This window comes from Glycine soja, chromosome 6 (genome assembly GCF_004193775.1).
Source record: "Glycine soja cultivar W05 chromosome 6, ASM419377v2, whole genome shotgun sequence".
Lineage (NCBI taxonomy): Eukaryota > Viridiplantae > Streptophyta > Magnoliopsida > Fabales > Fabaceae > Glycine > Glycine soja.
The window spans coordinates 1,820,990-1,836,142 of NC_041007.1; the positions used below are offsets into that span (position 1 = coordinate 1,820,990).

General features: G+C 32.6%; 3 protein-coding genes across 4 annotated transcripts; 2 read left to right on the forward strand and 1 right to left on the reverse strand.

Moving 5' to 3' along the window:
• Nucleotides 1-236: 236 nt before the first annotated feature.
• On the reverse strand, nucleotides 237-2,889 carry LOC114414589 (transcription initiation factor TFIID subunit 11-like). Its single transcript, XM_028378892.1, has 3 exons — nucleotides 2,453-2,889; nucleotides 2,302-2,372; nucleotides 237-783 (listed from the first exon to the last, which is right to left on the reverse strand). Exons 1-3 carry the CDS (start codon nucleotides 2,762-2,764, stop codon nucleotides 456-458), a joined length of 711 nt encoding a protein of 236 aa, XP_028234693.1. The 5' UTR covers nucleotides 2,765-2,889; the 3' UTR covers nucleotides 237-455.
• A 4,771-nt stretch (nucleotides 2,890-7,660) lies between these two features.
• LOC114414590 (putative ER lumen protein-retaining receptor C28H8.4) lies at nucleotides 7,661-11,164 on the forward strand. 2 transcript variants are annotated; one of them, XM_028378893.1, is made up of 6 exons: nucleotides 7,666-8,022; nucleotides 8,257-8,456; nucleotides 9,426-9,566; nucleotides 9,929-10,009; nucleotides 10,610-10,734; nucleotides 10,829-11,164. In XM_028378893.1, the coding sequence occupies exons 1-6, from the start codon at nucleotides 7,800-7,802 to the stop codon at nucleotides 10,875-10,877; spliced, it is 819 nt and encodes a 272-aa protein (XP_028234694.1). In that variant the 5' UTR covers nucleotides 7,666-7,799; the 3' UTR covers nucleotides 10,878-11,164. The 2 variants fall into 2 exon arrangements, with proteins under 2 accessions (XP_028234695.1, XP_028234694.1); XM_028378894.1 differs by lacking the exon at nucleotides 9,929-10,009 and having other exon boundaries at nucleotides 7,661-8,022.
• Nucleotides 11,165-13,935: 2,771 nt separating this feature from the next.
• LOC114414592 (gibberellin-regulated protein 1-like) lies at nucleotides 13,936-15,152 on the forward strand. The gene is made up of 3 exons (XM_028378895.1): nucleotides 13,936-14,131; nucleotides 14,286-14,325; nucleotides 14,715-15,152. The coding sequence occupies exons 1-3, from the start codon at nucleotides 14,051-14,053 to the stop codon at nucleotides 14,894-14,896; spliced, it is 303 nt and encodes a 100-aa protein (XP_028234696.1). The 5' UTR covers nucleotides 13,936-14,050; the 3' UTR covers nucleotides 14,897-15,152.
• Nucleotide 15,153: the final 1 nt, after the last annotated feature.

Consider the following 15,153-nt stretch of genomic DNA (forward strand, 5'->3'; position numbering starts at 1 on the left):
TGGAAAAAAAGTATCATACATTTATATATAAAAACATATTTGTGTATAATGAATTGGATCCGATGATATTAAAGTCCATCCAAATCATTGTTGGGCTTATAGATCACTCGTCGATGGGTTATTATTATCAAACCACCTGCATGTTCATTATTGTAAACTTCATATTTCAGATGTTGAATACGTGTTGGACATTTCACAATATGACTAAAACAGAGTATGTGAACTAAAGACAACTCTCACCTTTTAAACTAACTATTGAGATTAAGTCTGAACCCAAATTCTTAGAGAAAAAATTGAGTTGTGAGAGTTGGGTCAAGATTAAAACTAGCTGCTCTGTAAACCACGGGCAACATCTTAAAAGTTATATAACATCATGCCATACAAGTTGTGTCACCAGCAATAAATGGTAAAGAAAAAATGCGAAAAATAAATACGAGTGTCACAGAAGGGCATAGTTAAGCCATTTTTCTCCTCTTTGCTACTGATGATAATACAAATTCACCATCAGAGTCTGTGTCATCATCATCATCATCCTCAGAGCTTAGATCCTTAGCCTTCCTCTTCTTGGACTGCTTTGATGTTGTTGTTGTTGTTGTCGTTGTCTTCTTTTTAACAGAAGAGACAGGGGAGGTTGGGCTTTTTTTCTTAACTGTGACAGACTTAGTGTTGCTCTTCACAGCAGCTACAGACTTAACTGGAGAAGTGAGCTTCTGCGGAACTTTCTTCTTCTTCTCAAATACTTTCTTTGCCAAATCTTTGGGAAGCAACCCCGATTCCATCAACCTGCAATTGCATTCAGTCATCAAAAATAAACAATTTTCTATTCTTTATTAACTATGGCAGGTATGTTTTGTTGCTTGGAAGATATTTGCAGAGCAGATAGATTGTCTTGTTTAGACAAGGGGTCCATAGTTAATGTAAAACTCAAGTGTCACTCGTTGCAGTAACTAAGGATTGTTACAACATTTCTCAGGAGTTTATTAAACAAGCGGCACCACAGGGTTCACTGATACTGTTAAGCTATTTAACATCATTGCTGAATCAAAATTAAATCCTTTAAATAATTTGATGACAAAACTTCAAAAAAAAAAAATTGGCATCCTAAACAATTAAAATACTTTTAAATGAATAAAAGTAACAGGGGAACTAAACATTTATTGCCAAAAGTGCCAAGCTAGGTCAATTTGGAGGTGTGAGATACTGAACAGTTTACCTGGATGAAAACTCTAGATATTGCAGCTTCAAGGAACAGATTATAAATCTATTGAATTATTAAATCAAAGAGAATCGAGAGAGATAACTAAGCCTGAAATGATTTTAGAATAAGACATTAAAGCAACAAAAGTATCCTTGTTCTGATGCTCATGACAGTGATAGAAGGTTTGATACAAAAACTGATGACAGATCTAGCATTTTAATCACAAAAATGATAGCAAAATGAGTACATTGCAAATACAATATGGACAGCAAGGGTAGATAGTGTCTTTTGAAAAAGTTTTGAGAAAGAAGCTAGTCTAGCATTAAGTTTCAATCAACTATACACCATTTCCATTCAGCTCACCCCACAAATGCATAAGGGCAGATATACTGGTGCCTATTTACAACTGCTAACCTGGTTTCGGGGTTAGGATTTAGAGGGACAGTATATGTTTATAAATTGTTATGACAGGGAATACATACCCTGGGGAAAGGAGGGGACTCAATAAATGCTCCCTTTTCCTGCCATACTTATTTTGTTTACAAGTCTAGAATCAAAGTTTGTCCATCTCACTCACCCTTTGAAAGAGATGAAAGACTGATCAATCACAAGGGGGAAAAGAAAGGGGGAGAGGGGAGACCCCTAGACCTGCCTTTAAAATGGTTTCTAGTTTGCCTAAACAGAACCTAAAGTAAAAACAGAATCCTTGTCAGGACAATAATAGCAAGCTTAAGTGCATAACCCTCACTTTAGCACAGACAAATTGAGATGTTATAAAAGCAGGAAAATTACTATTGATCCTAATTTGTTTCAATCATTGGCAAATATATTTAACACCTGATATTATATCCCTAACACCAATTCTACAATTCATAGGGCATTTAGCCTACTGAGACCCAAAACAAATTCAATATTTTAGGAGGCTGCAAAATCGTTTTATATTCCAAAATCTAAATACATGTTGAGCCCAGAGCTTTGAAATTAAAAGCAATGCTAACTCTTCTAAAAGGTACTACTAATAGTGTTCATGCTGGGGAGCCATAATGAGCATTTCAGCTAAATTATATTCCACAAAGAAGACACAAAACAGTAACAAAACAAACCAGATTTGTGACATTTCGCTGCTGGGGACTTGCTTGAACAAAGTCTCGTAGAAAATCCTAAGAGGGTCTTTCTGAAAAAATAGGAAAAGTAAACTTAAAATGACAGAAAAGGAACAAGAGCGAAGAGAAGAGAAGAGAAACATAAGCATACCTCCTCGGGTGGATCTCGTTTCTGGCCAGGTAAATCATAAACCTTTTTTTCTTTCTTCTTCTTATTATTCTTATTCTCTTCCTCTTTCTTTATTGTTATCCTCTTTTTCTTCACTTCCTTGGAGTTGGAGGTGCTTCTCCAGATGGGAATGTCGTCGTCATTTTCTTCCTTCTTGACTTTAGGACCCTTCTTAACGGCTTCGGGCTCTTCTTTCTTGAATTTTGTGACCTTTTTGGAAACGGAACTCTTGTTGTTGGAATCCACCTCTTTCTTCACCACCGGCTTCGAATCTTCCGAAGCCATTTTTCTCATGAAAGAAAATCAATTTCAATCTGCAATGCGAGTCGGAAGGGAAGTGTACAATACCAGAATTGCAGTGCTGCCCTTTTCCCCTTCGTTTCACCAAAAGTGTACTTTGAGGTTTTGAATCCAAAACTATGCGTTTTGTATATCTTCACTTCAGATACAATAAAATACAAAATTTGGGCCTGGATCCAAATAAGGCCTCGTTATTTGAGGCCACTGTTACTATTCCCATTCCATTGCTTTTTTCTCTAAATTCACCTCAGCAATCATACTTCTGTGTTTTTATTCTCTCGAAAACACGTTGAGGCCTAACTCGTGTGAGTTGTTATAAATTCTGACATTGTTTTTATTCTTATGAATAAAAAAAAATTCTTAAAACACATTTCCATTATTCACAATACATAACATAAATGTGCCTTTTTTTATCATAGACATTTTTCTGTTTATACCACATAGTTCAAGTCATATAAAATCGTTACGAGTCGGGTATTTAACGTGCCATTTTATTGCAAGGGTTTGTCAAAGCAATATAAAAGGAAACGTATTTTTGTTTTGTAGTGTGAATCAATGTGTTACACTAATGAAATTATAAATTATCCATAAATTGGATAGAAAGAACTTTCATCCTTCATTCGCCATTTTTTTTTATATAAATTTCTTGTCGAAGGCTTTTGAAGGATAGTGATAAAATGAAGATGGTTCAGGCAAAAGGCTCACGATTTGTAAAAAAAAAAAAATAAAAGGAAAATTCCAATGGTCAAAATATTGTCACCCTCCTGGTAATATATTTTTAGTTATAATATTTAATCATTTTTAATTTTTGTTTTATCTTGAATGACACTAATAAATAGATTACCTTGATGAATCTTTCTACAAATAATATCCTACAACAATTAACAAAATCAAAACACAAAACATGCTAATATGTGTACGGTTCCGAACTCACAAGATACATATGATATTCTACATAGCACCAAGAGACACATGTTCACCCTTACTACAAAAGCGAGGACGTCTGACCTTTAGCAACCGGACTCCCCGACTAACAAATTATATGTAACATATTAATATTTGAATATCTTGTCTATTCACAGATAATTAATTATTTATAAGCTCATACATTATCTACAAGATACAATTATTTTTTACCTTTTATCTATAAATTAATATTTATCTCTAATATTATCTATAAGCTCTGACTATGATTTATAAACCGAAAATTATTTGTAAAGACTATAACAATCCATACAAATAAGGACTAATAGTCACGCTTCCCTATTATAAATAAAAGTTCCATCAAACCCTTTGCACATCCCCATTATCTCAACCGCTCACCCTTCGAGCTTAAGCATATTTGCATTTATATGCATATACTTGCTTACTTCTCCTCACTTATATTTTTGTGTTAAATCCTTTATTTTGCATATTTCCCCTCCTACCAAAGGCATCTCTCTGAGTCGACGTATAAAGTCTGGAACCCTACATCTGCCTCATCAACCCTGATGTGTCTCGGTTCCGAATTTTAGTAAGAACAATATGTCAATGATAAATGTTATCATATCAAAGGTAAAGTATGTAAAGTCTCTATTAGTCTCAATTTAGAAAAAAAAATTAAAATCATTAAAATTCTAAAATGTAACTAGAAATCTATTACCTTGAGGGTAACAATATTTTGACAGCTGTAAATTTCTTTTAAATTATTTTGCCAAAACGTCAGCCTTTTAGTTGAACTATCTCCATTTTATCTTTACCCATCGAGGGCTTTCGTCAAAAAAATTATAACAATTAATGGGGAATGAGGGATGGAAGTTCTTTCTACCAAAATATGAACAATTTATAATGTGATACAATGTTATCTTTTAACTATTAATAATTTTCTAAATTGTATTATAATGCAATTCAAATAGAAAGTTTAAAATGATAGTTTGGAAGAGATAAGTTGTTAAAAAATCAAACATAAAAATGAAGATAAACTGAGAGTAGTTTGAGATGATTGATAATTTTTTAATTAGTTGGTAAACCAGATTAAATTTGGAATCAAAATTAAAAGTATTCAAAAGGAAAAAAATTTAAAAATAAATTAAATGCTCAATGTATATGATTAGGATAAGACATGGGTTTCAATAAGGGTTATAATCAGCTTATCACGTTCTTATCTTGTATTACTCTTATATCTCATCCTATTTTTATCATATATTATTGATAGTTGTAGCATGTGGTGCTAAAAAAGATTCAATTTTCTTTTTGATTTATGGTTTTTTACTTTTTACTCTTATATCATATTCTATTCTATCATATTTCGATAGTTGCAACATATGGTGCCAAAAAATATTCAATTTTCTTACCAATATATGAACAATTTATAGTGTGATACAATATTTAAATATAAAAATGAAAATGATAGTTTGAAAAAATTAAGTTATTAAAATAAATTAAATTTACAAATAAAAAATAGTTTGAAATGACTGATAAAGATTTTTTTTAATAAGATGTTAAATCAAATTAAAATTTGGCAATCAGTTTTAAAATTATGAAATCATGAGAGAAATCGAGTATGAAAATTTGAACATATATTCTTCACATAAATGAGTTTTTAAATTTACAATTTTTAAATATAATCGTGACTTTGTTAATTACACATGCAAAAATGCGTCCATACCCCAAATGTGTTATGTGATAGTTTTTATCGGTCATTTTGTTAGAATCATTAATTATTAATGACGTTAATTCTAAATTGGCAGAAGGATCAATTATGAATCAAATTTAAACTGTTTAATTATTTAAAAATACATGATAAAAAACTTTTATTATCTGACTTGAATGTAAAAAAAACATCAGACTTGAAAATTAATCGTTATCTGTTGCATCTGGACGTGAGAATTTCTCCTTCCATATGAAAGCAATTTAGAATATATTCTTCTAATTCTTGATAGAACAAACGCCGCGCGTGCCTCTCATTTTGGTATCAATCCCAATTCCCAAATGGAAACTCGATCGATGGACCAAAAACAAAAAGCTCAAAGAAAAGGTGGTATCATTTTGGTATCTACCTTAGAATTTATGCTAAAGCAAACTATACAGAAATCACAAATTTGGTCTCAATTAATTTGCCGAATGGTACTATAAATTTCTCTAACATCGTAAGTTACTAGAAAGTGAGAGAAATTAATAAGAATGGTGTGGCCTTTGAAGGAGAGAGGAAGCAAGCTAGGGTGGACAAGAAGCACTTTGTAGTCCCTATCTGCAACTCCTGGCCATAGTTGGCGTGCGTCGTCATGTTTTTGTTATTTGTTCCACGTCTTCCTCTTGGTCTTGCCCCTCGTGGTTCCATTTTTTGGAGGCACAAGAGTACCAACAGAAGCTGGGAGTAGCGCAGTTGGTGGCCTTGCTCTTGGTTTTGGCCTCTTACCTCTCCGATTTCAGGTCCATGTGGTCACCACTCATTTGGAGACCCTACGGGTTGCTACTACTATCATATATGTAAGTCATCATATTCATATGATACCATCTGTGAGATTAATCCAAATTACTAGTTTCTTAGGATTCGGCCAATTTTTGTGTATCCCATTCCATCATAATCACACTTTATTATTACTAATATATACACTACTTCTAGTTGGTCTCAGTCTAATTGATTATACTCCCCTTAAGTTTTTTTTTTTTTTTTTTTTAACTCTTCTTAATCGGGACTTCCGAGGTCAATTTTAATTTCAGTTATCATTACCACCATGCTGGATACCTACAAGCATCGCTTTGAGTTTGATAGAAATCATAGATTCATGGAATGGACGATCCTGTGAACCATAACTAAATCTAAATGAACCCCTCATGAACCATCACACTAATATTTGAACTTATGTCTTCATGTATATTGTTCCAAATCTTGATCACTAGATCAACTCTAGTGATTTCTCAACTTTTCAACATGGATCAGACACAATAAACTATGAGTGATAATATATATATAAAACGTTAAGTATTTGTAAAAGATAATGTTGAAGTGAAGTGAATATTTTTATCAAAGTAACAATATATGATCATATATGCATACATATTATAATGAAACAGATAGAGTTGTCAAACACTCTATTAGGTTATTAAATAAAGTTAGGTTGGAAAAAAAATGTGACCTAAATAAAAATAGACCAGCTTGAACTAAAAGATTATGAATCTAAATTTAATGAGTCTATTTTGACATGATATTATTTTGATTTTTTATTATTTTTTAAAAAATTTATAAATTAACAAAAAACAGGTCAATTCATACTAACTCAATATAATCAAGGGTAAATAATTATTTTTGTGTATGAATGTGTAATTCATTGACAATCATTTGGGGACAAATTTGTCCTTCTATATCGCGTAAATTATTTTATCAACAGACAAATAAAAGTTAATAGTCAGATATATTTATCGTATTTTTTACACATTCGAAAACTAAATTTTATATTTTTATTTTTCAGGAATATATTTATTTACGAATTACACACTTACAGACAAAATAAAAGTGATTATTTATCATATAATCAATAATTTCAATGTTGAGGAATGAATATTTGTTTTTTCCTGCACTTTCATTATTGGACCATGCATCGGCCATTATTGGTTTCAATCAAAACTTGGATTGATGTAATACTTTGAGTTGAGGTGGCCCATTATACAGACTAAAACCCAAGCCTAATCCAAAATATAATATGATAATTAAGTTTTTTTTTTATCTACATTTATTCCCGACCTAATAAATTGGAATTTTCATTCCTTTCTCTCCAAATATAAATAGTTTATACTCTCAAATGAATTGATTTTAGTTTTAATTTTATTATGTGAAAATCCCTTCTTTATCCTTAATTGTAGTAATTAGTTTTGATATATTTGAATTGCATGAATGGGCCAGGGCCATTACCAAATGAAAGATGCACGGAGGAGATGACGTGGGAAGAAAGTCGTTGAGCAAGTATTCACACGTGTCCCCCAAACTACACACATTATCTCCTTCCTTTCTTGGGAAAGTCAATCAATTAATCTGCTGGAAAACAAAAAAATGAAGGGAAGCAAGAGGCCCATCCACGCCGTCACCACATGGGTTCGGCGCCAACCGCCCAAGATGAAGGCCTTTCTCGCGGTGCTGTCCGGCCTGGCAGCCCTGCTCTTCCTCAGAATCTTCGTTCACGACCACGACAGCCTCTTCGTCGCCGCCGAGCTTGTCCATGCGTTAGGAATCTCCGTCCTCATTTACAAACTCACCAGGGAAAAAACCTGTGCCGGTACCTTCCAATTCCTTTCTTTTTCTCAAAATATAAAAAATAAATAAAAATTAAAAAATTACCCTCGACATTTCATGTTAGGGTTGTATTAAATTGGGCCTTTGATTAATTGGATTGGTGTGATTCTTGTGGTGTTAATGTACGATCTTGTTATGATTTTAACAGAAATTAATCTTATATCTTTTGTGATGTGTGTGCATGCAAGATGTAACGGTTGATTTTAAATCTTTTCAGGGCTTTCGCTTAAGTCGCAGGAGCTGACGGCTATGTTTCTAGGTGTTAGACTTTATTGCAGTTTTGTGATGGAGTATGATATACACACCCTACTCGATATGGCAACCTTGGTCACAACCCTTTGGGTTATTTATATGATACGCTTCAAATTGAAATCCAGTTATATGGATGATAAGGACAACCTTGCAATGTACTATGTGGTCAGTTATCTAATGCCTAATAACCTCTTATATAAGAAACTGCAGTTGGTGAAAAATGTGGTTTTTCTGCAAACTTTTGGGGTAGGATTGTGTTAAAACAGTTTAGGAACTTCTGAAATTTATAAAAGGTTTAATTAATAGCTTCCAAACTTATCTTCTCTAGTCCCTATAGTTAATAAGTGAATTTTTTACCTATAGTTAATAAGTGAATTTTTCAATCCCAGAAGTTTACATTTTAATTCTTGTTCTACTATTTAAATTCTTTTAACTCCATTATAAAATACAATCGACGACAAGAGGATAAAAAATACGATCAATGACACGTAAGAGGAGTCCTTAAAAGAGTTAAAGAATTTTAACGGCAGAGACTTTTGAGAATTAAAATATCAGGGACTAAAAAATTCACATATTAATTATATGGAGTAAAAGTGATAAGTTTGAAAATTATAGGGAATAAGTGGGTAATTAAACCTTTATAAAATTCTATTATCTGTATGGTTATTATTAGTTGTATTTTTCTTCTCTGTATTGTTGATTCCTCGTGTATTCCCTCTCCCTTAAAATGGATACGGTTTTCATAGAAATGGGAAGGGAAGGGCATTGTTTGATTGTGTGTTCTGTCATTCCTGCACGCTTGTTTGGCTTGATTTCCTGTTCAAAAACATACATTTTAATGTCTGACTACGCGGAAAGTGATTTTGGAGTAGTGCTTAATTCTAATTTTTGTTTTTGAAATCTCAAAATGGGATCAAGGCAGCAGAAATTTCACCTTACCATTTGTTACTATTTCTATAGTTTTCCCTTTACCTGTGAATTTATGAAATGAAAGGTTTTTTTTTTAACCAAAATGAAAGTATTTTCTGTCATAAGAACTAGGATATTTTATTTTCCATGTGACTGATTGAATGATGATTCAATTGCTATGCCTCTGAGTATGGAGTGTTCTAATTTTCTTTTACGAAAATGCAGGTTATACCTTGTGCCGTGCTGTCCTTGCTTATTCATCCAACAACCCGGCATCATCCACTTAATAGGATTCTCTGGGCATTTTGTGTTTATCTTGAAGCTGTTTCTGTTCTCCCTCAGCTGCGAGTCATGCAGAACGCGAAGGTCTCAAAGATATACGTTTCTGCCTTTTACCTTTTCTTTATGGCAAATGCTAACCAGTGAGTGCCCTTAGGGCATTGGTTAAGGAACTAAAATTGCACTGTCCATGACATTTTTTAGTTCTCATAATTTTAACATTAAATACTTTTTCCTTTTAATTTCTTAACAAATAAACTAAGGGCACTGGTTAGCAAAACCCTTTCTATATTATCTTTTGAATCTCTTAAATGGTGACGATGATGATGTAGTTATTACATCTTCCTTTGCTAGTTAGTCTTCACTCTTCATAAATACAGTTATCATTCAACTTTGCCTATCAGTCTTTCTAAATAAAGTTGGATTTAATTTTTAAATTCAACTTTCAGATTGTTGAACCATTCACAGCACACTATGTTTTTGCCCTTGGAGTTGCAAGGTTCTTGAGTTGTGCACATTGGGTCCTCCAGGTTTTTCAACTCCTCTTAAGTTTTTATCACCTAATTCTGCAAATACGCATTCAAATTTATTGTAATGTTCCAGAGATGTGTGGTATGTAGACTTTTGATATTTAAAACCTTCGATTATTAGAAGTCTTTGCTTGAATGTTTCTGTATGATACTTCTACTTTAAACTAATTTACCAAATGACGATAGGGTTCTGATGGTTCCTAAGGAGAGTCGTTGCATAAGAATTTTGGCATCAAGATTTTTGGCTTGCTAGTTATGTCTTTTGACCTTGTCAGCCTTTAATTTAATATCCAATGATAGATGATAGATAGGCCGACCATATACTTTGGCCTAGTTTTGATTACCTTTTTACCTTATGTGAGTTTTCCAGTAGAATAACTTTATAGGCCAAGATTGTCAAGCTCTATTTTGTTGGTAGGTAACTATAAAGATGAAAAAGCTCTTAAAAAAACTGAATTGCATCAATTAATTTTAACTTATGCAAGAAATTTGATTCATTTACCCCCTTGATTAATTTTATTTTCGTTTTCTATGCATTTGTTAAGAAGTTTATTTAAACTGATTCTGTGAGTAAGAGCATAGATGTGTTGTCTTCCTCAGGTATTAGATACTCGTGGACATCTACTGACTGCATTGGGTTATGGATTGTGGCCTTTTATGGTTCTTCTATCAGAAATTGTGCAAACTTTCATTCTGGCAGATTTTTGCTACTACTACGTCAAGAGGTGGATAGTAAAATTATCAGAATATGCAATATATCATATCTTAATATGCTCTCGTCAACTTTCTGACCTATTTTTTTTACTTCCTTGGCTACAGTCTTGTTGGGGGACAACTTGTTCTTCGACTTCCTTCAGGAGTGGTGTAACTTAACATTCAAGTAGGACGTTCCTTTAACATGCAGCACTCAAGGAAGTCAGAGTAGCTAGTTAATCTTTTGATATGTTATGTATCTATCTGCGGTCATTGAGTGAACAGTTCTCAACTGCGGTCTAACTTCCTAAAATTTTAATTTATCTTTTGATCAGTTCGGGTTAGTATTGGTAGTTAGCAGATATCAAAATATCAAATGATCCTTTGGATACGAGCAAATGCCAGTTGACAATTGATGTTAAAAGAAATCAATTATAACAATTGGAGCCTTGTGGTGATGGATTTGATGGGGGCACCGTACTTGCATACACCAGTCTCGAGCCAGAACTCTACTTGATCACACCTTGTCTTACGTATCTATCTTGCCCAAGAAATCACAAGGTGTTTTAAGGCCTTGTGCGCTTTGGAATTGGAGCGGTTTCTCTGCTTTCCAATTTATCCTTTCACAGTCCAGGAAAAGCAATAATTTGATAAATTGATCCCTAAACGTTTACAGGAGATGAAAATAAGAAGAAAAATAAACTTATTTAGAAGTTAAAATTATTCTATGCATAAGTTGAAATTTTTTTTGGAGAAACTAATTATAAGAAATAATTACTATATTTTAAACTTGGTTAAATTTCTTTTATATCTTTAGTTTATCTAAGTATTCAATGGATTACGAGTATTCATATTAAATGTGATCATTATTTACCACTTTAAACTTGGAGATTTTTTGAAATAAAAATTAAACTTATGATACTATTATTCAAAAATAATTAATTTAATTACTTTCTTTGGTGTTGATAATTTCTCTTATATTTCTTATAAAAGATAAAAAGATCAAAGGTGGTAGTATTTGCTTATCCAAAAAATATATCATCTATTATTATCATTGTTGTTGCATTTATTGTGATGATGGTAGTGATTATAATAACAGTAATAAAGGTCATGATAGGATAAATAAAACAGTGAATGTGACCATAATCATAATGATAAGTAATATATGTTTTTAAAAAGATAATTCTAGCGAGTCAAATTTAAATTAGTTATGGCAATTTATACTATTTATTGTTATGAATGATTAGCATATATTAAACCTAAAATCATACAATAATAAATGGGGTATATCCTGTAATTAGAAAAAATTAGTAGTTTCCCTAGAAGGTCTATATCAAGATGTTAAAACAAATGTAACAGGTGCGCTTGTCTATACATAAGAAATTTAATCTTGCTAATAACCTCTATTACAGAAAATTGATAATCTTCAAAAATCAGTTTGTTCATAGACAGTCAGATGCAGTAGACTATAATTGTTATAGTCACACAACGAAATTTTTTTCCTTGAACACTTGATGTAGATCTACCCTTAATTAAAGAGTCAGTAATGTGTTGCAAAGAAGTAAAAGACCTGCGAAAAGGAGCCAAATCACGGATGTGAGCCCAAACTTGAAGAAATTTTCTATAAGAAAAGAACAAATGAGCATTTGACTCAACCTCATTTGAACATGAAGGGTAGAGGGAACCCTTGTTAAAAAAAATAGTTTTGTGAAGAGTAAACAGCCAATTCCTTTTAACAAACCAAAGAATGAAAGACATAATACCTTCTTAATCATAGTTTAGAAGTCCAATCTACCCCTTGCAACTAATAATTTTTTTCTGAAATCGCAAGTTATTTTTGTATCCTTTTAATCGTTTATTCTTTCAATATTTTCTTTAATTTTGATCTCTGAAGTCTGATCCTTATGTCCAGCTTGGTTTATTTTGTCCATATGGGACTAAACAGAATAGACAAAAAAAAAAGATATAATCTCATATTACCGTGTAACAGCTATGGTGCCAAAGCACACAGCTGTCAGGATTGCCTTCTGCATCTCTTTTCCTATATTTTAGCTTACTTTATTTGCTAGTTTCTCTTCCAATTTCACAATGTTATTTACTTGATATCAAAATTCATACATCACCGTCTCCCAAAGCCTTAGTTGGCGGCGAGCCACTTCACAAATTCTTGGCTGTTATAATAACAATAATAATAATCCAGCACCTGTAGTTTTCCGTCCACTATTCCCCCTTCCCCAATAATGCAATTTAATTAGTCCCAATAAAATGATCCTACTTTTGTGGTCTCATACGCATAGTTAGGTAGCGCTGCATTTAGCACCTATGATATGGCCAAGAAAAATACGTAGCCTCGTACGTCGAGTCCTTAAAATTGCATAGCATGCTCTTCCGCTTCGATTGCAGTCAAAAGGCCTAGTTAATTGTAACTTCAATCTATTATTCTACTATTCTTAACCTGTTTTGCTTTATAGATTTGTTGCAAATAAATCTGAGTGATGTTTTATACTTCAAAAAGATTATCATGTTAATAGTGTTGAAAATTTTAAGGGTCTCTCTTATTGACTCATATATTAACCACTATTATAACATATGGCTTAGACAATGTATTTGGCAGAAGACAAAATTAAGAGAAGCGTATTTATGGCTCAATGAAAGGGCTGAGCCATCTGAATAGTTAGTTCATCACGCTGCAAAAGCACTTTGTGTCGCCTGTTATATTGCGTACACTCGATGGTTCCAATTCCAACAGCTCTTTTCACTACCAAATGTCTACACATCAGTCACTAATGGAGGAGTATACAATAAAAACTTTCAATTTCAGGTCTATTCCGTGTCGTATCAGAACAAGAGTATCCCGCTCCCATTTTTATTATATATTTTCTTATCCGTGCTTTATACACATGGATTATTTTTTAATTTTAACTAAAATGCTATTATATTTAAATCAATTAATTTTGCCATATGCTTTTAATCGAAAATTTAAAAAATAAATAGAGTAGAGCAGTGAAAATTATTTATAATTTTGTTTTCTGTTATAATTTTTATTTAACAATCTTTATACACGCATATTGAAGTGTTTAAGCAAGCTAGTACCCATTGTTTGTAGTATTCTCTTCTAACTATAAATAAATACTCCTAGTTTCACATTCCATGAACTTTTTCATTATTTGTTTTTATTTTTAATTAACAATCCTTATACACGCATACTGAAGAGTGAAGAGTTTAAGCAAGCTAACGCTCACTGATTGTTTGTAGTATTATCTTTTGACTATAAATAAAGGCTCCTAGTTTAACATTCCATGCACTTTTCATTTTCAAGCACAATACCTCTTCCAATCTCTCTTTGCTATGGCTATCTCAAAGCTTCTAGTTGCATCCCTTCTGGTATCCTTTGTCCTCTTCCATCTCGTGGATGCTGATGACCAATCGGTAATTTAATTAAAGATGCTGCTTCTTCATTTTTATATATATTAGTGATTCTTTAATTCTGTATAGTTTAAATAATCCTTGTCACCTTATAATTAAATTACTGTTTTAATATTTAACTAATAACTAATTTATACATGCTTTTGAGAAACCGCAGGCACACGCACAGACTCAGGGTTCTCTTGTTCAGCATATAGGTATTCCATCAGCATCTGTACGCGCGATATTTTATTAATTTAAGAACAATTTTTTTTAAAAAAAAACAGTGGGTAATGACAACGAATTACTTGATTTTGAGCATATACTTACTAAATTAAGGAAAGGCATATGCTCCCCTGATTTTTTTGGGACAACTCTCTTTAGCTCTGTTCACGTCGTCTAAACCAATTAATATATCACCAAATTTTAGAACAGAATTGATGTTAAATGATAAGAAAAGATAATTGTGGCAAGCAAAATGTAATCATCATGTTAGTTTATAATTTTATCAAACAGTTTACGCACACCAAAAAATCAATATATTGATTTGATTTAATTGAATTAGATTTTGAACTAATTACTAACTTGAATGATGAATTGATTTCAGATTGTAATGCTGCATGTGCTGCGAGGTGCCGTTTAGCATCTCGTCAACGCATGTGTCACAGAGCATGTGGAACTTGCTGCAGACGCTGCAACTGCGTGCCACCGGGAACTTCCGGTAACCAAGAAGTGTGTCCCTGTTATGCCAGTCTCACCACCCACGGTGGCAGACGCAAGTGCCCTTAATTAGAGTGTGATACCCTTCCAACCCATGCAAGTTATTATATATATGGCCTTGCTTTGCAATCTCGTCATGGTATGTTACGTGCAACAAAATGTCAATGTGTTCGAAGACTACCAGCGTCGGTGGAAAATAAACTTGTGTCTTTTCAATGCATGTTGAATCGTTGCAGTGCTATTATGCTTTCTCTTTATGAGCTGTTGACTGTTGTATCGATCATCAAGCTTATATAATAATAAAGCTTAATTTGTTGTGTTGCTAT